The following is a 24,402-nucleotide window of genomic DNA, read 5'->3' as shown; positions in this document are numbered from 1 at the left end:
TCTTAGGTCCAGTTTTAAGTAATGCTTCCATATTGTCATTATCCCCCAACATGCCCCCACTCATTTCCTTGCATTCCCCATAGCAGGTGGGAGAGCACAGTGAAAAAATATGTCCCATGAACACTTATGTAGGCAGTATTTTTTACATCGCAGTGGAACAGATACAGCTTTGGGGAGGGAAGGGTCTGAAATAATTAAAATAAGCAAAACCTTGAGATAACGGTAAGTCAAAACTGTAACTCTGAAGCTGGACAATTAACCCCATGAAAGGAGAATGGGTGAAATATCTACTGTCATTGCCTGACCATTGAAACTAAACTTTACATAAAGTAGCCATGGGAACTTTACAGTACAAGAAAATATAACTTGTTTTTTTTTTTTACAAAAGAAACAAGTACATGTTCTTTACTTTTGAGTATGTCCTGGGTTCAGCTGTAAGTTATTTTTCCTAGTAGCTGGTGCAGTGCTGTGTTTTGGCTTTAGTTTGAGAACAACGCTGATAACACACCAATGGTTTCAGTTGTTGCTAAGTAGCACTTATCCTGATCAAGGACTTTTCAGTCTCTCATGCCCTGCCAGGGACGGAGGGGCACAAGAAGCCTAGAGGGAGCAGAGACAGGACACTTGATCCAAACTAGCCAGAGGAATATTCCATACGTTTTTCTGATTCTTCTGCCCAGACTGGGGGAAGGAAGGTGGGGAGCAAATGAGTGAGCGGCTGTGTGGTGCTGAGTTACCAGCTGGGCTTAAACCACAAGAGAGTAATGACAAATATGCCCAGTATTAATGCTTTATACTAAAGTACATCTGTGTCTGTTTGCCTCCTGACATCTTTAAAAGAGAGAAAGATTGTTAAATGAGAAAGCATCAGTACTGTAAACAAAAAGGAAAGTTATGTCTGTAGGGCTTAGAAATATGAAAATAGAGGATGAATGCCATCATGCAGATACATGATGCATGTTTGTACAGAGAAAGCTTGGAGAAAGAACACAATATCCCTGTATTTATTCATAGTAATGTATTACAGCACAATGTTGAGGGCACATAATAAGCTGTCAAATGAAATAACTTTCATATAATATTAGTTACAGGAAGCATTTTGGAAGATTGAAGCACAGAAGTAATCACATTTTCAACATTACTCTAAAAGTTATTTCAGCATATTCATTCTGGAAGAAAGAAACTTGAACGAAAGATGATTTTTGGTTCTCCCACCTTGAAATGTGCAATTTTTCCATATAAGACATTGGAAAAAAATAAAAATCAAGTGAGCAGGCTGGATTTTTCACTTCTCTGCTATCTGTACAGTTCTGCATGTGAAGAACCTGATGTGTATTTATAGTTCTACTGAACTCAAGTGTGGGATGATCCACATGCTGGAGCATCAGCAGAAAACTGGAGTAGCACAAGAAATTTAACTAGGTACAGTACGAAACAGCAGGTACAAAAGCAGCTTAAGAAAAACAAAATGTAGAGCATGACTGGGAAGTCATTTGTTTTATTCCTGTCCACGTATTGATGATCTGAGTACAAATATTTCAAATTATTGCTGTTGTTTTCATTGCAATGATTATTTGTGCTTGTTCCAGTAACTTACAACAGAATCAAATTATGAGAAAAATAAACCAGATCAAAACCAATTACATTAGAAATGCAATGGATAATTTATGGAACATTAAAAACATAAGCAACCCTTTTAACTATCCAATAAATCAACAACTGCAGAATTATTTTAGATTTTATCAAAAAATCCATGAAACTTAATAAATCTCATTTTACACTCCAATAGGACACACAAATCAGTTCAGTTTTATCTTGCAGCTGCTTAACAAGTAACCAAGTCAGTTTTCCAGCAGCTGATGGGGCATTGGCCCAGCTGCATGTCAGAAGACATGCAGTCCCCAAGGTGCAATTCCCACAAACCTACTTCATAGCTCCTTCGATGGTTTGCTTTGGAGAGGTTTAAATAAACCCAACTGCTCTGCTCAGCGATGCACTCCTGCAGCGGGACAGGGTCGGCTGCTGAGGGCTGCCAGGCTCACAGCCTTCCAACCCCAAACTGAACCCAGGCAGCACGGGCCTCAGCAGACTGTGCCTGGGGAACCAAACACACACACACACACACACACGATGAGATGCAGACAGCACAGGTCCTGGCCATCTCCCAGTTATTTCACTCTATTTACTTCTAAACTATTAGCAAGTAGGTGGTGTCTTCAGCAACCTTTCAATATTTGATTGATACCATCCTGCTCGCAAAAATGATAATCGTAATCTGGCAGTTCATTTTCAGGGCAAGATTCCCTCAAAGGGTGGCAGAATTTAGTCCAGAGCACTTAAAGCAGGGAACAGCATCTGAGCCCTGGTAGTGAACCTTGGTGCATCTCCACACATGTCCCAGATCATTAGAGATCCCCAATCTTCAACATTACAGGTCTGACCTAAGACAGATAAAAACCTAAGCAGGTTCTGCTAAGCATGAGGTATCGTCCCAGCCCTCCAGCTTTTGCTAGGCTATCTCTGCCAAGACCATGGTCCTTGACCGTGAGTCCATGGACTCCAGAGCTTCTCAGCATACTCTAATGCATGGGGCCTTTTACACCACCTATTAAAGAACTCACTCTGACCATCTGATGAGTGGTCATGGCAAATCCCATGAGAAAGACTAGCCTGTAGTACAGCTATGGTCTGCTGAATGGCTGCCTCCCAACTCAAGCCTGTGCTTGTGCTCAGCCCATCCCCTAGAGCTGTAGCAAGACATTGGGAAGGAGACAGTAAGGTGCCCCTTGGAAAATATGCTGCTCGGGAGCGCTCTCCCCTGGCCTGGGGCCTGCACCAGCTGTCTTCACCCCTATGCACAGCAGGTTTGGACAATGCTTGGAGGTCGTCCCCAAGGGCTGTGGCCCACGCACACAGATGTTTCACCTCTTCCTCATGCCCTTCCACAGGGCTTCCTTTACCCAAACACAACCCATCTTTCAAAAAAGCAGGCTTTAACTTCATTGGGGGTGGGGACATCCTTTTGTCCCGCATTTGTACAGCCTCTGTGACAGTGGGGTGCTGGCGCCGTGCTCCGGTGCTTTACCGGGATGCAGATAGGTGCCCGAGGCTCAACCACCCACCTCTTCCACCATGCCCTTGTGCTGCACAGAGTCACGGCACACCTGAGCTCCCCAGGCGATGCTGAGCAAGCGGGACCCCCTCCGCTCCAGGGAGGCGGCTCCCGGAAGCGCGGGCCAGCCAGCAGCCGGTGCCCCGGTGCGCCTCGGTACGCCACCGGTACGCTCCGGCCTCCCCGCTTCGCTCTGCCGCCGCAGTTCCGCCGGAGAAGGCGCCCGACGGCGAGAGCGGCAGCGGGGCAGCAGGAAGTGAGGGGCCGCTGCGCTCCGCTCGCCGTGTTATGCGAGAGCGCTCCCGCGGCAGGGGCCGACGAGAGGCGGGCGGCAGCTGCAGGAGCGCGGGCGGGGCGGCGGCTCCCCGGAGAGAGCGGCGGGGGGTCCCGGCGGCGGGCGGCGGGCGCAGGCTGGCGATGGAGGAAGGTGAGCGGAGCGGCGGCAGCGTGTCACCCTCATCCCTCTCCGCCGCGCCCGGCGGGGCCTTGGTGAGGGCACCTCAGGCCGGGAGCTGGGAGTCGGGGGGGGGGGTTGGGGGAGCTCTGTGTGGCCCCAGCCGGTGCCTCGCTGTGATGGGGAACGGGCTCGGGCCGCTTCCCCCGGCGCGGTTCCTGGGAGGCTTGTGTCAGGTACGTGCCAGGGTAGCAGTGCACCTACGGAGGTGGAACACCCGCCTGCGGGACACGGAGTCGGCCTCCCCCGGCAGTGCTGGTCCCGCCGCCGCAGCTGCTGATGGCAGCGCCTGTCAGGCCGAAGCGATCCCTCCGGCGGCCCCTTGTCCCCGCTCCGGGCAGCCCGTCGTGTGCAGCACTGACCGGGGGAAAGCTGAGGTGGGGAGCCCAGAAATTCGGGGTCTGTTTCTGTTCCCTACCCCGGCACTGCCTCTGTGCAGAGTACCCGGGGCAGCATCCTTCTGCGTGCTCCGTGGATGCCTCTCTCGTTTCTCTTTAGCCCTCTACACTACACTTTTTCTCCGTGTCTCTGTTGTGCTCACCCCCTTTGTGGGCAGCAGCAGATGACACTTAGTTTTTTTTTCTTGGGGAAATCAGCAGAAACAGGACTCTAAGTAGGCACCCAGAAAAATGCAAGAGTGAAAAAGTGCATGCGATGCTGTCCCATGGCTTACTGCAGCCTCCCAGCTGTTTTCAGTGGCGGTACTTTCTGAGCTGGACATGGTTTCTGTGTATTTAGTAGTCTTTGGTTGGTTGTTTCCCACATCTTCTCTTGAGTCTGTGTAAACTTCTCGTTTACATTCTTTGGGTAGGAGTGGTCTACATGAAGGTGATGTGTGATGAACTGGTTCCTTTTACCCTGACTCACTGGGTTGGTTTGATAACTTCTTTCTTGTTCCAGTATTAGAAAAGAAGGTGAGTCACTGTGCACTGTACTAGCTTGTAGACCTCTGTCATGTTTCTGTTGACCATCCTCTTTTCCAGACTTAGGCATCCTCAGCTTGCTTCCTTGTTCCTTGTATGGGAGCCATTGCACACCTCTGATCATTCTCATGGCCTTTCTCCAAGTGTTTCCCAGCACTATCTTATCCTTCTCTAGACGAGAGGACAAGAATTGCAGACAGTGCTCAATTTGCAGGTGAAAAATGGATTAATATAGTGGCACACAGGAGCAATGAGTTATGCTTTTCTGCAATAGATACACAAAAGTAAGTGGAATGCATGCTGTCTGAACAAGATTTGAGAAAGATGTACTGGGAGTTTACAGGGAAATAGAAAGCAATCTTGGATGAAAAAGTGCATGCTGGATAGAGAGGTACTAGAAGCTGTGTCATCAGTTCAAAATCCCAGATTATTTTTGTCACCTTGTTTGACTTTCATTTCACCCCTTTTAAAGGATTCATAAAAGTGGGAACAGCCTTTTTGTTGTGTGAGGCAGCTGGGAATGAAACAAAAGTAACATACTTGGATCTTTCTTTGTTACTGCTCTGAGTGGGGGATCTATTGAGCAGTCTGCAAAACCGAGGTGAAGATCATTTGATGAATTCGTGTAGTTGTTTCAGAATTAGAATTTGAAATTATTCTTTCTTTGGGAGTTTTCTGTTACTGCTGCTAACTCTAGACTTTGTAAGTGTGTTAAGCTTATCATACGGCTTACTTACCTTCCAGAAAAGCAAAAGAAATGCCTTTTCTTCCAGTGTTCTCACTGCAGTTGCTTTGGTTTTAACTAGAATGACAGGGCTGGAGAGTTGTCTCTAAGCACGTTTCTGCCCATTCTGGTGATGTCGCATCTCAGCCCCCTTTTTTTGTGTGTGTGGTACAAGTGATTTTTAATGTCAGTGCACTTGGTATTTATGTCGGTGGTTAACTTCTTATGGATGACATGAAGAAACACTGGTATGTATTTGATTTTGGATCGACATCATGATAAATGTGATACTGAACATCATAAATGTTTTGTTTAATATCTTTCCAGTTCTTGTCTTGTTAAAGAAGGTAGACATCTTCATTCCATGAAAAATGTTATCCCTGATATCTTGGTTTGCTCAGAATAATTTATAAATTGCTTTGTCAGTCCTGTTAAAACACAAATACAAGTGTCCTTGTACAAGCAGACATTACTTTAAGAGTTCATTTATATTACTCTAGTATCTAACTTTTAAATCTAATAGTTGTGAGTTAAGTATAAACTGACTTAGACTTGAAGTGATATACTATCCGAGTAACTGGAAGCTTTGTTGTGGGATGTGGAGATTGACACCTCAAGTTGGAAGTTGAATGGCTTTGTGAAAGAGCTGGTTTAAGTCCAGAGGAAATCAGTGGCCACAAAAGTTCAAGCAGTGTTGGATGGTAGGTCAAATTGGAGAGCTGAAAGCTCTGGAGCACGAGTTACAGTTAAACTTTTTCATCACACTTCAAAAATAACATTAGTGTTGTGCGATGTCATCTTTAATATAGTAATTATAAAGGACTTTTTGCAGTGAGTCTTTCTGTATGGAGCCTTGCACTCTGTGAATTACTTTCATTGCCTTTCAGACTGTGAAAGAAATGGGCCAGAGCTTCAAACTGCTGTTGTTTAGAGAAAACTTAAGAAAGTGGAAGAAGCCCTCAGTCTTGTGATGTGATCTATGTGGCCTAGCAGCCTAGGCTTTTTAGTTATACATTAGGCTAAAAGTTCTTAAATCTGCTTAGTTCCAATAGATCTGAAAGTAGGAAAAAAGTGGTATTATATTTGCTTTATAAATGGCAGCTCAATTAAAAAGTAATGGACTAGTCCAATTTTTGTAATTATTTTGTAATTATTATTATGTAATTAAAGTAATGCACTTAGTACACTTAGTACTATAGCAACGGAAAACCACGATGAGAGTAGAATAGAATTGGCATAAATTTCTCCCAGCATCTGTATCAACTTGTCTAAGCTAATACTTTCCTTCATTTGTGTAATACATTCACCATAAAATAAACCAGTTAGCTTCCAGTTTGGTTTCAGAGCATGGCCTCGAGAGAATACTATTGGAATTTCTAAGGAATAATGTAGACATTGATTTCTGTATTGTTATATTGTTACTTCAGTTAGGCACATGACACATATTTGACAAAAAAGATTCAAAGTATCTGCTGTGGGATTGAATCGGGAGCAATAACTGGCTATTACCTGCTGCTGTGTGGATCTCTGAGTGTGATTTTAGGTATTGTGTTGCAGTAACTTAAAAACATGTCTTCAGGGGCAGCAGACCTGCGACAGAGGAAGAAGCAAAACTGCACAGAATCTGACAAAATGGCTCCAGAGGAGAGAAACAAAGAAAACTCAAAGCTGGGAAGGTTGCCAAAATGTAAGCTACAGAATTTTTAGCCAACTTCTGATTTTTTTCTTTTCATTATTCTTTTACATTTTATGGGAAGATATTTGTAGCACAGTAATTCATAACAGACTTGTTTTGAATTAGTTTTTTCAATGTTTCAAGAAAAAACAGGAATGCATATTAGAATTCTTTAATAATGACAGTTTATGTATTGCAGAGTAGAATGGTAGTCCTGGATTGTTTCGGGTTGGGTGGGGTAGAGGAAGGGGGAAAGGCAAAGGGGTTAGGAGTCTTACCGTTGTTTCTATTTGAGTACAAATTGTGCCTGGAATGATACTTTGGTTGAAAAGCTGAAACCTGAAGTAATGGTGTTGAAACACAAACAGGCAAAAAAGTCCGTACAGCTTTTCAAGAAGCAGAACTAAAACCAGGCGTAACTTTAGGCAAGTGCTCACCAAGCAACCAAAAACTTTTATGTTAGAAGTGCATACTAACTTGACGGAGCTACAGGTGAAATAGACATTCATTGAATGAGTTTGGTAAAATTCAGATTAGGTTCTTTCTCTTATTTAAAAACAGAATAGAAAATAGAATGTTTCACTATTGATGTTAATGTCTTTAAGAAGTTTGTGGTATTTTGGGTAAAATCTAAAGTTTGCTCCTTTTATTTGGAACAATTCCTTCTTGGAATTCACTTGTAAATAAAGTTAACTGGAATGGAGAGAAATTTGCAGGATAGCATGTAAGCATTTTATCTGAGAGTCCTATGAAGGAATGGTAACAACGGGGAAAGAAAACTCTGCAGGGCAGAAATAACAAACTGATTCTTGATGTATCTGTGCTGCTGCTGGTGGTGCGATAATTCTCATGCCAGTAAGTTTATTTGATGTTCAGAAATGGCTCATATTCAGGGCACACTGTTTGCTTCTAAATCCTCTGGACTATTTTAGCTTTTTCACTGTCCCTTTTCAGATATGTTAATTCAGCGATTTGCGAAACTTTTCTTTGGCTGTCTTGCGGCAGTTACTAGTGGGATGATGTATGCTGTGTACCTCTCAACCTATCACGAACGGAAATTCTGGTTTTCCAGCAGGCAGGTAAAAAAAATTGTTAAACTACTGAAACAAAAGCCAGATTGTATCCTTGAAATCAAAGCTGAGCCGTGTTGGCTTGGAACTACTTGCTAGCAGAATCAGGCCTCTGTCTTTGATACGGTCTCCTTTTTTATTTTCTTTCTTTGCTGTATCATTGAAATACCTGTTTAAAATCTGGAAAAAAAAACCATGAAGCATGCTGGGATTATATAAACTAAACAACATGAATGTATGGGGTTTTTTGGGCTTTTTTTTAAAGAACTATATTATTTAGTGAAGTATGGAAAGTGGAATGAAATTCAGGTTTGTGATATGAAGGGATCCTGTGGGTCTTGTGCTTACAATGTGGTTTTGAGTTGCTCTGATTCCAAGCATGTTTGCAAAGTTACAGAGAGCGTTATGTATCTGACAGAGGTGCTGTGAAGATTAATGTTTTGTGGAATACTTTGAAGATGTGCAGTGGAGTCATAACCATGTGCTGTGTTACAAAACCGGTCTATCTGAAAATATAGTCTCCTATGGGAAGAGATTGCAGGAGGTGAATATATATGTTTTTTTTTTCTCTAGGAACTTGAACGAGAAATTACATTTCAGGGTGACAGCGCCATTTATTACTCATTCTATAAAGAACTGCTAAAGGCTCCTTCCTTTGAAAGAGGTACAAAACCTGTTTGTTTTATTACCCTTGGAAAGTCCTGTTCCTTTCAGAGGCAGTAAAAACTCCTGCAGACGGGGGAGACTTTTATGCTTTTAATAGGTGTACCAGTCAGATTAATTCAGAACTGCATGCTGTCCTAACTTTTCAGTGCCTTTTAAAAGACAATACATATCTATCCTGTATTCCAGCAGATGGCCTTCAATCAGTATTCTGGAATAGGATTAATATTACTCCATACAGAAGTTATCGTTGGGTTTGCCTATGCTACATAGTGGATTTTCTGCAGTGTAAACATGATTTATGTTTAATTTGGAAACGCAGTGGAAATTACTGTTTTCCATCCTCTGTCAGAAGATGGAACAGTTTCTGTCAAGAGTTGATCTACTCCATCCTGTCCTTGCCACAGTTCTCTGCTCCTGTCAGCTGTGATGAGTAGACTGTGATGAGCACTAAGAGATGGGGACAGAAACCAAAAGGAAAGGGAACAAACTCGGTGGTGATGGTCTCTGTCCTGCACTGGCTCTGGATCTCACAGCCCCTAGTTGCCTAAACCAGCAGAAAACTAAAGCATTGAAAAGACAATGGAACACTTTCATGCTGGTTTAGTGAGTTCAGAAGGGCACCAGGGCTAGCATGGGGAAAAGGCAGGAAAGAAGAGGGAGTGAACAGTCCTGTCTCGACTTGGTCAGTTGTTGATTCAGCTCAGTCCCTCAAGAAACCTCATCTGAAGTGAGTTGAACTTTTTAGGTAGAATTTTATTGTTTGAACAGTTTCCCAGCTGATGTAAAGCATGTCAGCAGTATATAGTAAGTCTTTGGTACAATCAGTTCCTCATTATTTGGGGAGATTATCCATGCTGTGAATAGATGGACTGCCTCATTCAGGCATGCTGCCTCTGCAAACAGGTAGACTCATGTACTAGGTATTATGGGAACAGTTTTCAAAGGTGTTTTATAGCTGTGCTGAACACACTTTTAAGTCTTGCAAGACCTGGTTTGGCCTGCAGAGAACCAGCTGCAGGCCACATACCAGACATGCTCAGAGCTGGAAACAGTTATCTTGTTTGGCTGTTCCATTGATGTTGGGTTTTTGTATGTCGTGTCCGACCCCCCAGTTTGGATTAATTTTTCTCTTGCCTCTGCTGTCCTAAGTAATGGTAAGTCTTTTATTTAATTATAGTGTTTCAGAATGATGTATCCTTCAAGTCTGCCAGCTTCAATTTCATCTCAGTCCCATACAAAGGTGTATTGTGTTTAGTGATTCTTAGAAGTCTCAGAAACGTGGGGCTGAAAAGGGTGACAAGGCCATCATATCTGACCTTTTTGTGGAGACAGGTTTAATACATCCTGCTCATCCCTGTTAGCTCTTTGTCTCACTTCTTAAGAACCTCCTGTGAAGGCAATCTTCACAAGTAGGTAGGTGTATCAGTACGTTACTGAAAAGACCGGTTAACTTCAGCTGGTTAGTTTTGGGTCTATTTAAAGACTAAATCAGAAAATGATAACAACTTTGTTGCTATGTCAGTAGGGTGGAATGGCATCTGGCACAGAAATTTCTCCTTCCTTTAAAATTATGAGAACTGAATCAGTCAGTAGCTTTAATAATCGAATGTTTCCCCCACCTGTGAGTACATTTTCCCCCTTTTTAAGAGCAGCAATAGTAAGTGATTCCAAGTGTAATACATTATTTTTTTGTCTATAGGTGTTTATGAGTTGACACACAACAATAAGACAATATCACTGAAGACGATAAATGCAGTCCAGCAAATGACTTTGTACCCAGAGTTGATTGCCAGTGTTTTATATCAAGCATCTGGTAGCGAAGTATGTGTATTTCTCCTTCTTTTTGGGCTTTCCTTATGGTTGTGTATGTATGAGACTTTCTATGCTGTATACAATAAAAACATGCCATTTTTGTTGAGTGAATTGGGCTAAGCCTCTCACTAGGTCCAGTGTCTCCTCAATTCTGATTAGTCTCTGGCATAAGATTTTGTGGCTTTATATGCACTAAACTTTAATGTCTGTTCCTCTTTACTTCTACAAACCACTCAGAAATGTGGAGAGTATCTGTGCTATCCATTAAAAACAGGAAAGTTAGCTCCTTTGGAGTATGAAGTCTGTTATAGTGGTACCTGTCTCTGCCTATTCCTATATAGGTAAAAGCAGAAAAAAATTCCGGAGATAAATGTTTTGTCTCTTTCTGCTCTGCTCAGGCTTTGTTCTCCTTACCCCGCATACCTATGTCCTCTCTCATTAACGTTTCTTTTTTATTATCTATTTATTTTGGAACCTTTTTTGCCCACATCTTTGCTTCTCCAAGTTCCTCCCCTACATAACTTCTTCCAATAATCCTGTGAACTTTATATCTCACTGCAGTATAGATTTATTAAATCTGACACATACAATGTTCATGCTAAAGCAAATACAGAAATGATGGCACTAGCAGGATGAGTCCTGAAGTGCTTTTAATTCATACTGCTTTGTTCTCCCTCAGCCCAAAATAAAAGCATGCTCAGAACTTTTCTAGAATAGAGGCCATCTCTTACCTGTTTGTAAAGCACCTAGCACACTGTTAGCAGTATGCAAATAGTAAACAGTAATTATTTCCAGCTTCAGCTCAGTTGCCGCTATGTCTCTTCGTTTTTATTTGTAATTTCAGGAAGTTATTGAACCAGTGTATTTCTACATTGGTATAGTTTTTGGACTGCAGGGAATTTATGTGACTGCATTGTTTGTAACCAGTTGGGTTATGAGTGGGACTTGGCTGGCAGGAATGCTGACTGTAGCATGGTTCATTATTAACAGGTAAGAAAAACATCTTTATACAATCTAGTTTGTCAATAAGGCATTTTAAAATACTAGAGTGAATTGAAATGCTTTCTATTAAACTGTGTGTTCTCATTGTGAGAGCAAGCTTTTGTGCTGAATACCAAACATCTCCCAGAGATGCACTGATTTTCATGGTACTTTTATTAACGGAAAGGCCTCCTGTTACCCAAACCAACCATGCTGCCAGTTGAACTGATTTTATGCGTGTTTGTGAATACAGGAGTATTCTCACACAATTCCATTTTGCAGAAACATTCCTCAGAAAGTTTTGGTTTGTGCTGGTGAAGAATGAAAACAAGTTTCTGAAGTTGCTGTAAAACAGAATTGCTCTCTGTGGTCAACTCTAAATATTGTGACTGTTGCTGCTTAGAAGGAAACGATCAAGGGCATTTTTCTTGTAAAGAGTCTTTGATATGTTGGTTTTTTTTTTTATCTGCTTTTTGTAGTGGGTTTCTGTGCAGAATGGAATCTTAGAATCTCTTGGTCTCAAGAGTTTTGATTTTATTTTAAAACATTTCACTTGCAAGAAAATGTCCCTTCTCTTATGAAACACTGCAATAATAGAGAGCCTCATTTGGGCAATGAGAGCTTGTGTTCAGGCTCCTGGTCTGTCACAAAGTACCTCTGGGGCTTTCTGTGAATTTGAGAGCACTTAAAAGATCTACGGAGGAGCAACCTTTAAAAGTTGAACTGTTGGAAAGCATCTTTCAGTAGTGTGAAGTCATTATGACCAAATCTGTGATCAGTAGGTAAGAATACTGTTCATCAAGCTAATGTGAACAGTGGAAAGAAGGCAAAATGGTGAATAAATCTGTATTTTTTTTTTAACAAGAAAGAAGATTAAACAGTATTAACAAATTGAAAGGTCTAGTAGTTAAAAAAGCTCCAAATACGCCTCTGTAAGAGGCTTCAGAGGTAAAAATGAAAGGTGATGCTTTCAAATACCTAAATGATAAAGGAGCTTGAGGCTCCTTTTTAAAAGCATAGTAGAAACAAAGACTGTGTCCTTCTGAAACGGATACCTTTGATCACATTTGAAAGTGTGACTTGTGCTTCTAAGTCACTTTAGCACTTTTTAAAACTTTCTCCTACAGCTCAAATTGTGCAGATACAGTCAAGTCGTTCCATGAGAAGACCCTGCATGCTCCCCATCCATCTTTAATCTCTTGTTTTGCTGGGCAGAATTTTCGCTGTAAACAGAGTATCTGCTGGTGCTGCTACTATAAGGGAGCACTGCTTTGGATTCTAAGTATGTTGCGCTCAACCACCTAAATAATTTACTTAAAACCTATTGTATGAGATCAGAAGGGAATCCTTCTCTCTCAGCTATGAGCTGATTTTCACTGTTATGTGAAAGCTGCTGGTTCAGTAGTGGTTCCCTGCCTATGGACATAAGACCATTTAGCACTGCTTGTGGACGCAGGAGGCTTTGTCGTCACAGTGCAGGTTGGCAGGATCAGCACATGATGTGTCCAGCTCACAGAGTGTTGTGGTGGGTCCGAAAAGGCTGGAGGCAGATGCTTTCTGGCTACAGTCCTATAAACACCACGTAATAAGGAGACCTGCTGAATGAATGAGTAGAGTTTGGACCTTCCAACTGATACTGAATTTGTGACCTCTGTCAGCAGTAAAATTGTGTCAGTATTACTTGACACCTAATACAGGAATAGTTTGCTTGCAAGGCCACACTGATAACTGGAAGTGACATTTAGGCTTTCCTTGGTATTTTTATTCCATAAATATTTTAATAATTTTGTTTGTACTTTGTTCTAGGACAGATACAACAAGAATTGATTACTCCATACCCTCAAGGGAAAACTGGGCTTTGCCATATTTTGCATGTCAAGTAGCAGCTCTCACAGGCTATTTAAAAAAAAACCTAAATTGTTCTGCTGAGGTAAAGCAAAGTTAATTTCTTAATAAAGAGTTGCTGTAGAACTGTGTTCTAGAGTAGTTACCTTTGTCACTATTGCCCTACTAGGCAGAAAACAGTAGGTGTTTTATTTGTTCTTTTCAAAACAGCCACTTGGATTTCACCTAGGCAGGTGCAGTTTTTGCTAATCTGCTCTTACCCTGCCCTGTTATGCCCCCATGAGGGATCAGAGAGAACAGTGCAGTGATGAGCTGTTTCAAATAAACTGACGCAGAGTTTTTCTCACTATGTAAACTATTTTGTTGCTCTTCCTGTTCCTCAGAGAAGATGGTGGGAATTTCCTTTTCCTGTCTCTCTGTCAAAAATGTTTCTTCTGATTGGCTTGAAATATATTTGAATGTTTCAGTAGGTACTTGTTTCCATCTGAGAACGTTACATACATCTGCAGTTAGTATTTTAATTATTTCCTAAATTAATTAATTTCCATAGATTCTGTTTTAATGACCTCTTATTTACTTAGTAACAGAGATGCAATATTTAGTAACAGAGATGCATTATGAAATTCATGCTGGTTTTGTTTTTCTCTTTTTTTCTCTAGAAGTTTTGTTACCTTTTGGTGAGTGCTTCAACATACACCTTCGTGATGATGTGGGAATACAGCCATTATCTCCTGTTTGTCCAGGCTGTTTCTCTTTTTCTGCTAGACAGCTTTGCCCTGGCACAGACAGAAAAGGTATTAGAACTCTTAAACTTACTGATAGCTGGGGAGTTAAATACAGCCTCAGAGATGCCTGCCATAAATACTGCTCAGGAGCTCCAAAGGGCACAGACTGAGTGGTGCCTTGGTGTCTTGCAGCCTCGGTCCAGCTGATGTGCATGTCATGTCCATCAGAAGTATACAATGGCTTCAAACTTAACTGTCTTTTGGACTACTATGTTTAGGACAGCTTTCCTAACAAAAGGAGTCAGAAGCTAAACAAAGCTTCTAAGACCTGGAACATCCTTGGAAAGCTGAAAAAGTGATGATAGTCATGCATCCTTCTTGGCCAGCTGCCTCTTATTTTCTTTCCTATTCACACTAGTGTGGGGCTGACCAAAATCTGTTCTGTTGGCTCTGTACAGTTACAGGGCTCATTTTCACCCTGAGTCACCTACCCTGTATTGATGTAGCCACTAAATAGTCTAGACAGATGCTGAAGGCAAATTGCTTTTTCAGTACAAGAAAGTGTTTGAATTTATTCTGTAAAATCATTCTTAGAAATGTTGCAACAAGGAGGCAATTTTACTCTGCCTGTTGCAATGGTGTATCTGCTACTTTGTACATGTGTGCCTTCTAGTTTTATTAGGTGTAACTTCTGTTTCAAACTGCATGCAATTCTGACTCATCACCTATTTCAGTTGCTTTTTCCTGTTCCTCATCATTGGGAAATGTTTAATCTATTTTAGTCCAAAGCAAGCTCCTTAAAATATCATGGAGAAGATGGGTGTTTTGGTAAAAGTAAAGAACCGAGTATGAGGGTTTGTAAGATCTGCTTATTAATTAGTAAATAATGAAGTATCAGTAACAGTCTGTGTATTCCTGAGAAAGGTTGAAGTAACAGTTTATTGTGAAGGCAAGGGAAGTGCATGTTTATGGTAGTCATCTCTCACACAAATTACATGTTCATACCATTGCTTTGTGGTTACTGCTTCATTTCTCATTGCAGTGAAGTGTTACAGAATGGGGAGACCTTGTAAAATAACTATCACTTTGGGCATTTTTACAGAATTCTTGTGAAGTAATTGTGCCCTAGTGACTGAAGCTGACCAGGATCATTTTGATGTGAAATGCTTTCCAGAGCCAAACAGTACCCTGCTAGATTCATGAGTTGGAAGATAGACATCCATTAATCCCCAGTTAACAGAGGAATGAAGTGACCTATCTACTGCTCTAAAAACCAAGACATATATCTACTGTTATTTTGTTTCTTCAACAGGTGCATGAAGTATACAAAATCTACTTGTTTTCTCTCTGCGTGGGATACCTCTTGCAGTTTGAAAATTCAGCCTTACTAGTGTCACCATTACTGAGTCTTGTAGCAGCTTTAATGCTCTCTAAATGCCTTCAGGTAACTGGACTCTCCTCTAACTCCGAGTGTAGCTTTTATTATTTAAACTGAACTCTAAATGATTATAGCATTCTCAAAATATTTTTACAGATGAATGTGAAAAAAGGTACATTTATGTCAAGATTGATGAAAATAATGTACATTTATTTGGTACTCATGATAACAGTGACACTAAACTTCTTACTAAAGGTAAGATTCCTCTGTAAAAAAAGGGATTTTAATTGTCAAGATCTAAATGGAAAGTTGCAGATGTATCTTGGAAAAATCTTTTTGAAGTGTTTCTTATCTTACTGATCTGAGAGGTCATAGAATCATAGAATCATAGAATAGTTAGGGTTGGAAAGGACCTTAAGATCATCTAATTCCAACCCCCCTGCCGTGAGCAGGGACACCTTACACTAAATCATATCACCCAAGGCCTCGTCCAACCTGGCCTTGAACACTGCCAGGGATGGAGCATTCACAACCTCCCTGGGCAACCCATTCCAGAGACTGTAGTGACAGGACAAGGGGTAACGGATTAAAACTTAAACAGGGGAAGTTTAGATTGGATATAAGAAGGAAATTCTTTCCTGTTAGGGTGGTCATAGCTTAATTCATAGCAAATTGGAGTACTAAAATGTGTCATTTTGTATCTATATAAAAGGTCTTTATCTAAGAACTGAAGCAGCTTTTGTTGGGGTTTTGGTCTTTTGTTGAGATCACAGCACAGTATAGAAATAATTCTTTAAATCACACTTTAGCTATTTCATAAATGTGGTTTTTGTCATATCTTGGATGGCATCTACAAACTAGTCTGAATATTAAAACAGTAGTCTTGTGCACAGACAAGACCTAGTAGCCAGGAGCAGGTATGTGTAGGTAGGTGTTAATTTCCAATAAAATTTCAACTAGAATATGTGAGCAGAGACTTTTGCTTGGTGCAGCTAGAGGTTGAGATTACACAATGGGATTTTAGCCTGGTCTTGTATTTTGGTTAGCAACTCCCTCTTCCTGGCTTTAGTCTTGTACATAATTTATTGTGCTCTTCCTCTGTATCTCAAAGTTACCCCAATTGTGTTAGTTGACAGTGTCAGTTTAAAAGTAAAGAAGCGAGTGAACCCAAAAAAATCTGAGAGAATGCTCAGATATGGTTGTTTTCTTGTGCCACCCAGACTGGCTAGCCTTGCTATGTCTCCAGAAAAATAAAATCTAACCTTGAAAAACAGGGGTTAAATAACATGGACACTACACAGAACCTTTGGCTGCTCAAGCAATTTATGTGAAGATTACAAATGCTCATAACTCTTGTGAGGCTGGAGTGCTATTGTTTAGTGGAGCCAAACACAGTGTTCTTTGGCTAGCTTGGGTATAAGTCAATGTCTGTATTTCATGATCCTTTTTACACTGCTCAGTAGTCTTTTGACAACTTATTGACAGCTTTTCACTTGCCCTTCTCTTGAGGTGCATGGATGAAATGGAGTCATACTCTCAAGGAAACCCTAAAGGTAGATTTATTTAAGTGATGATTCACAAAACTGTACCAGTACCTTAACTGGCACACTAAATCCAATCTGTTAGTTTTAACTAAATCTTGAATAGTTGTTTGTTCCCTGACATTTTGTAATCTGAACGAAGTGACTGCATGAAGGCTGCTTCCAGCACTTGGTAAGACTTTTTCTCTGCTAAATTCATTTTCAGATGTTTGTTCCTCATAAAGAAAACGAGCATTTGCTGAAGTTCATTGAAGTAAAACTTGGCTTAAACACAACTAAGTAAGATTTCTAAACTCTTTGTACCTTGTAAGATATCCAAACTTTTGAAACTGTTCTGAGAAGTGTAAATTTTCAGTGGCTTCTGAGAATTTTGTGAGGAGTGAAGGAAATAGTTTCTGTTTGTCACTTGGTTTTAAGATTGAATCAACAAAAAATGCATATACAGAATTTACTTAGGATTTTGAGGTTGCTGAAGCACCCCAATATTTTTCATGCCTTGGGTTGAAAGCATTTCATAAATTTTTGTTTTCTTTTGATGCTAAAGAGCAAAAGGTTTTTATAACCTGCCTAGTGTTTCTAATAAGACTTGAAATAAAAGGTAACAGGGTAAAGGTGGTGGTAGTAACTTTTCATAGCCTGGAAAAGAAAGGGCTCTGAAAAGTTATGAACTGTCAAGCTATCTTAAGACAGGGTTTGGTTGTGAGGGTTTATTTTTAGTTTTGTAAGAATAACACCTCCAACTCCCTCCCCTCATATATTTCGGAAGAAATTAGGACAAGGGACAACTTAGAGGGAATTGTTGTATTCTAAGAAAAACTGTTTGCAACTCATCTGTAAGAGTTGAGTGTTGGTCTACAAGAAGATGTCATGGCTGGAGATTTTTTGGGGCACTTCAAATGGAGTATTGGTAAGGACTGAGACACCTCCTGGACCCAAGCCAAGACTTGCAATTCTGTGCAGGAACTGGGACTCTCTTCTGCGAGCTGCATCTCTTGCAAAACTACTTCACAGCCTTTCAGGGGAAGAAGTGGAAGATGGCATCACACACAATTGGAATTGTTGGGGAATTTTTGGAAGACAATATGTAATGTCATTGACTAACACACATTGTTTAACACACAAACATGCATGTTCTTAAGTGTTTTGCAAGAAAAGAAAGGACTGCTTCTGCTCAGGATTTCAGTTTATTCAGCTACCAGGTATTATGGATTTTATTGTTTCCCCCCCAGGGATTTCCTACATGTTGTTTTCCAGGCTGTCAAACTCTTCAATGAAGCCAGTGATTGAGGCAAACTGCGTGCATCTACGCCTAGAAAATTGTTTAACTGGGGGTTTGAATTATGGTTTGCAGCACAAGAGCTTCAAGATCTGTCTTTTAAGGCCAGTTTGGACATGCCCAGCTGTTAATCTTTAAACTGGTTCTGTCTAATTGAAAGTGGTTCAGTTCTTTAGTCTTCCTTTCAGGGAAAAGAAAAAGAAAACAGGGAGGAAAGCAAACAAAGTAAGACAAGAATGCATTCACAGCATCACATGCTGCACCAGTTTCCAATGACAATAAACACTGATAGTGCTTCTTGGCAGAATATATAATCTTTCTGCTCATTAATTGGAAAAGAAGAATGACCGAGTGGGTTCAGCTGCAGAACTAGAATTTCAGCATTAAGGATTCTATTCTTGGCAGTGCCTTGGGTTTGTTTGTGATCTCAGATGACCACTTTCCCTTCATCTCCCTGTTTGGAATGAGGACAAGCATACCTTCTTGCATCAGTATCTCTAAAATCGTAATCCACTGCGACAACAAAGTGCTTTGTGGTCCCCATAATGGAGTTACATGGGAGGCCAGGTTTTTATGATATAAAAGAGTTGTAGTCTGATCTCTTCAGATCACAGATTCTTTTTTTTGGAAGATGAGCTTTTGTCAGTGTCATGGTTTAAGTTACTCTGAAGAGTACTTGCAAAGCAGTTTCAATTTATAAGAAGATCATTTCAGAGATGAATTTCAGATAGTTTCCTATGACATGACTAGGTTAAGCTGTGAATGGTTTTGTGCTGGGTTATTTTTCTAATCTGTGGGGTATTTCTATTGTTTTTAATGGGATGTTTTTGCCTTACTAGGAATTTTACAATGAATTGGCTCCTTTGTCAAGAATCTCTTCAGGCACCCTCCCAAGACTTTTTTTTGCGACTAACACAGTCATCACTGTTGCCTTTCTATATTTTAGTATTAATTATCTGCCTTTTTTCTGTAACTCAGGTCATTTTTAGGAGAATTTGGTAAGTAACTTATTTATACTGAAAAATACAAAGTTTAAAATAAGAGGTTCATGGATGTCTGAGTGAATGGTCATCATATTTGTGGCTACAAAGTTAGCTGCTCCCATTGAACCTGACAGGGTGTAAGCACCAGGAGAAAGACTCACCAGAGGTTTCTGAAGAAAGTCCTTTATTGAGGAGCTTCTTCCTCACTTCCCTGCAGTCAGGACAGGGAGCTGTCGGTTTGTTCCCCCCCAGGTGCAATATCTGCAGAGCTCTCACTAATGTTCAGTGACATATTTGTCTCTTCCAGTCTGAGGGAGAAAGATATTTTGTCTGTTTCCACTTCCAACAGCAAAGTTATCTGATTATTGCAAAAGAATTTGTGTCTCTGGTTTGGGGGTTTTATTGTGTTTTTTTTTTAAAGTTAACACAAAATGAAGGATGACACGGGTGGAGTTGTGAGGAATTCAGATTACTAATGCTTCACCTTTTTTTAAACTCTTGTTTACTATGATAAGGTCCATCAGCCTTTGTTGCTTAGAACAGAGCTGAAGTGAAACTGAGTCGATTATTTTTAGCTTCACAGTGATTCACAGTTCCCTTGAGAAAAGGTGTAGTGGAGCTGTCTGTTTACAGACTAAGAATAGCAGCACTATATCCTAGTGTAACTTGTCTTGGAAGCTCAATAGCTGGGGAATTATCTCTTCCTGGCAGAAGATGAACGGTGTAACTGCTCAAGTATTAAGGCAAATTTCTCACTTGTCTGCAGCAAAAATCAATAGATTTTCTCAAGGATCAAGTTTTCTAATAGATAAAGATTATACTGCTATAAATGAAAATGTTTGTCGGGTTGGATGTGTGATAGCATATTCATAACAATGAAACAAACTTTGGATTTTTTGCTAGTAGCTGAAATAGCTGTTTACTGTTTTGTAATGAGCAGGGACTCCAGTATGTCCATCAGCTTTTTGAAAAAAAGCTTAAAATAAACCTTTTCCCCTCTTATTTCCATTTGTTGTGAGGAAGTTTATTATAAAATTGTAACCTGAAATCACATCATGGTAGCATAAAATGTTATTTATTGTGTGCCTTGCTACCTTCTCTGTAGAAGAACATTTGTTGTAAGATTTTGGTTATTATTTTTATTTATACTATATAACTAGAATTTATTACTGTGTGAATAAAAGCAGGTTTTGTTGTCTTACTTTGCCATAAAGTGGTATACATATTCTCTACACATTGTACAGGTTCCATAATTCTTCACCAACCTTATGATATGAAGAAACTTAGAACACATGTACAGCATGCTTCATCTAAATGTTTGTGGAGTGTGCATGCTCTTAAATTAGACTGTCTCTTGGTGCTAAATTGCCTTAAAATAAGATTTATGGTCATGGGCAGTGATCCTATTGTATTAATTCACAGCTGTTGCTCCAGAGAGGTTATAGTCTAAAACAAGGGACAGAGGGTACTGATAGATCACTGATGAATACAAGAATCAAATAAGCAGTGCAACAATATTGTATGATATGACATAGAATGATCTCAATGTACTGCTGACTTAAAGGTCATAAAAGTATTTTTATTGGCACCTCTGCCTGAGATAATGTCTGAATTAAGTGATGTTTCATTTTCTCCAACTGCAGTGGTGAACCACTGAAAGAGACAGTTAAACTTGAGGATGGTCGAATTGGAGAGAGGCCAGAAATAGTTTATCATGTAATTCACACAATTTTACTTGGTTGTCTAGCGATGTGTTTGGAAGGGTAAGTCTCATTTTGATGTATCTCTTTTGACAGCAACAGGGTTTCTAACTAGACATGATTCACCTTCACTCCTTTTCAGAAACATATTTGGCATATAGTGGTACTATATGTTAGTTAGTAGGGGAGAGAGCAAAGATCATTTTGACTATAAGTGGGATACAGGTATATGGTGAATTGTGCTTGGTCTCTTTAACTTGTTTTCCAAGCTTTAATGCTGCCAAAATCTGAGGCATTAATTGAAGCAAATCTTAATAACTTTCTTTATAGTACTTAAATGTAGAACTGTGCTCTGTAATTCTTTTAATATTGTATTCTAGCAAGGTGTTGTGTAGTGTTTTGATGAACAGTCTACGTTCTGGAATATTGGGACATGAAAGATTTCTTATCCGTCTTCTTGAGTCTAAGCTAGCATGAAGAATACTTTTGCTTAACATGTTAAAGTAGTAACAAAATTATTTTCAAAGGTACTGTGTTACTCCTTAAAGCTACAGAAGCTAATATTTGGAAAACATAATTGTTCTAATCTTGGCTTTCAGCTAAATCAGCTTAAAGGTGGCAGACTTGTATTACGCTCATTGTCCTAAATAGTGAATATTCACAAATTCTTAAAGTGAGCAGACTGTTGTGTCACCATGTAGTTGTTTTAACTTGACTGGTCTATTGCTAAGAGTCAGACAAATCATAAATGGTTTATGAAATATTTTCCTTTCCTTTCTTCAGGATATCCCTTATAGTACAATTTCTGTACAGCTTTCTTGAATAGCTGGGTTTTATCCTTCCTTGGCTGGAAAATTGCAACAGCCAAGTGGCTTTACAAGTGTCTCTGGTTTTCTTCCATTCTCCCCTGAACTCTAATAATTTTGTCATCTTTTACCTTGGCTCTTGCTCCTGCATCTCACAGCAGATAATCAGGTTCCTGCTCTTCTGCTAGGGAGTTCCTTGGTTTACCCTTCCGTGCCATCAAATTTGATCTCGGATTGCTTGAACATCTAGACTGTGTTTGAAGTGAAAAAAAACCTGAATGTTTGTATAAATAGCTTGACTACAGAGACATGTGCAGAGTCCCAGCTAAGTTATTGCAGTGTTTTTCAGAATGAAGTATTTATGGACGCCGTATGTTTGCATGCTTGCTGCATTTGGTGTGTGCTCTCCTGAACTTTGGATGACACTTTTCAAGTGGCTTCGACTGAAAGCTGTGCACCCAATATTGCTGGTGAGTTGCTGTTGCCAATGTCTTGGGAATTACAGCTAGTGAGCATATAACTTTTCCAGTCACAGCTACCTAAGACCTATAGATGAACCCAGCAAAAGAGCATGTAGTTCTGTGAGCAGTAGATCTCATATAGTCTGCTTTTCTTTGTCTTCTGTTCTTAATATCACACTTCACATGTTCTCTGGTACCTGATAACAAAGTTGGGTTCACACTACAGCTTTTCCTCATAAGAAGCAAGGCTGTCTTCATATCTCTTTCACTTACCTGTTTAATTTCTTTTAACAAACGTTTGAGACCTCAAGCTCTCTGTCGTACTTAGTTGAGATTGGCCAAGAAAGGCAATTACTTCCTAAATTACTTTTTAGGAGTAATGTGGGAGAAAAAGTACAGGCATGCAGGCAAGCATTGATATAAGCCCTTTTCCACTAGGAAATGAGTCAAAAAATCTGGTAGTTAGGTGTATTTAATGGCTGAGAGTAAAGCTGCTTCATAAGAACTGGTAAGTGGGATTACTTTGCATAGATTTGTTTATGTGTGGCCATTATAGAGAAGTGTCTACTTCCAACCCTAGCTTTATTCTTAATATGTCAACAGTTGCTTTGTGTAATTTTTAGCAGCTTTGTGCATTTGTTTTATTAATAAAATAAGGATATTACCTTAATTTTAAGAGGCTAATAGGAATAAATACTTAAACAGAGATTCACTGTGTCACTTGTGAAAATGCCATACACTGTTATATCAGAAACATTGACAGTGTTCTTCCAATAAAGAAGCAGCAATATGTCCATGTACGTGGTAAACACATTCTTCTATATACAGTATGCTTTCTGCTATATAGACCTGCTTTTTTACTGTAGTAGATATGTTAATGGCTTATTATCAAGAGAATGCCTTGTCTGCATTCCTTACTGAATGTTTCCTATACCATGCAAGTTATTTTCTCCTTTTTGCAAAGCTGAAGAACGAGTTTCTGGGCTTTGTGTATTAATATTGTTAATGTGAACGAAAGCATCAACAAGATCAGAGGTTTGAAATACTTGTTTCATACTTTTTTCCTTTTTCAGATTCTCTCACTGCATTAATATGTTAGGTGTTTGCTTTCTTCTGTTCCCTACATCATGTGCGTGTTGTGTCATTGTTATTTGAGTAGTAATTGACCCTCCCCAGTATTGATGGGTCAAAGTTATTGTGGGTCATAGAATCATAGAATAGTTTTGGTTGGAAAGGACCTTAAGATCATCTAGTTCCAACCCTCCTGCCATGGGCAGGGGTCAAATAAATTCTCCCATGCTAAATTGTGCAAATTCTTGTGTGTAAAGAGTTTTTTGCCTATTAGAAAACCACAGTTTCACCTGCTGTCACTCAAAGGTTTTGGCATATATATGGCTTACTGTATGAGCAGAATCAACAAATAGTCCAAGGTTGGAGAATGATGCATAATCCATTTCTTCTAACATGTATTTTCTAGGCTCTTATTCTGAGTATGGCAGTTCCCACAATAATTGGATTCAGCTTGTGGAAAGAGGTAGGAAAAGTACCTTTGTTTCTTTTTGTTTTGTATGTAGGCACACTATGAGTCAAAATGATGAGCAAATATAATGAAATATGCTTGGTGAAATGAAATATATATATATAAAAGCTGTCATCCACTGAAAGTATGTTTGGTTTTAGGTTTGGGTTTTTTGTAAACAAAACTGTTTGCATTTTTCAGTCAGAGTTATTTGACAATTTAATTTGTTAATGATTGTTTACTGTAATTAAGTGTTTAAATTTAAATGAAGACTTTATTATATGCAGCTATTAGGCTTTGGATATATAAGCTGACTCAACAAAGAAAATACTGCCAAATAAAAACTCAGGATATTGAAAACTGTGTTGCCCCACTCTTGGTTTTAGTGAGAGGGAGTAAGGTTAGATGGAAGTAGAATTATGGGAGGCCATATACGAATAACCTGTTTGAGAAGCTCCCATCAAATTGTAATGGAGTTAAATCCTTCATGCAGAGCACTGTGTAGAGATGTGTGTATACTGCTTACAGGGAAGAAAAGCTACAGATGTTTCCATGTTCAAAATAAATACCTAGTCCTTTATTGCAAGTCACAGACACCCTGGGGAGGGGAAAGGGTTAGGGTTAGGGTATTGGGAAATTATTTTTTAAACTTCTGTAAGTGCAAAATATGTGGAAAATATCCCATAAAGTGTAATGCTCTGCTGCATTGATGTAGCTTCAAAATAGTTTGGATAACTTTATAGGAATTCAA

At 39.8% G+C, this 24,402-nt stretch overlaps 1 protein-coding gene across 1 annotated transcript in view; it reads left to right on the top strand.

Moving 5' to 3' along the window:
- Window positions 1-3,270: 3,270 nt before the first annotated feature.
- Window positions 3,271-24,402, top strand: part of DPY19L4 (dpy-19 like 4) — a 31,519-nt gene continuing 10,387 nt past the window's right edge. The window contains exons 1-15 of the mRNA XM_062604579.1: window positions 3,271-3,539; window positions 6,793-6,900; window positions 7,843-7,967; window positions 8,532-8,622; window positions 10,324-10,445; window positions 11,281-11,426; window positions 13,224-13,347; window positions 13,922-14,056; window positions 15,300-15,431; window positions 15,522-15,620; window positions 17,112-17,185; window positions 19,022-19,180; window positions 20,809-20,928; window positions 22,021-22,141; window positions 23,610-23,666. Coding sequence (XP_062460563.1) covers window positions 3,401-3,539; window positions 6,793-6,900; window positions 7,843-7,967; window positions 8,532-8,622; window positions 10,324-10,445; window positions 11,281-11,426; window positions 13,224-13,347; window positions 13,922-14,056; window positions 15,300-15,431; window positions 15,522-15,620; window positions 17,112-17,185; window positions 19,022-19,180; window positions 20,809-20,928; window positions 22,021-22,141; window positions 23,610-23,666 — 1,752 coding nt within the window. The 5' untranslated portion in view covers window positions 3,271-3,400. The remainder of the gene's footprint in view (window positions 3,540-6,792; window positions 6,901-7,842; window positions 7,968-8,531; window positions 8,623-10,323; window positions 10,446-11,280; window positions 11,427-13,223; window positions 13,348-13,921; window positions 14,057-15,299; window positions 15,432-15,521; window positions 15,621-17,111; window positions 17,186-19,021; window positions 19,181-20,808; window positions 20,929-22,020; window positions 22,142-23,609; window positions 23,667-24,402) is intronic.

This window comes from Pezoporus occidentalis, unplaced genomic scaffold (assembly GCF_034315485.1).
Source record: "Pezoporus occidentalis ecotype Australia unplaced genomic scaffold, CSIRO_AGI_Poc_V1 ctg87, whole genome shotgun sequence".
NCBI classification, from domain to species: Eukaryota; Metazoa; Chordata; class Aves; order Psittaciformes; family Psittacidae; genus Pezoporus; species Pezoporus occidentalis.
This window is presented reverse-complemented; position numbering and strand designations above follow the sequence as displayed.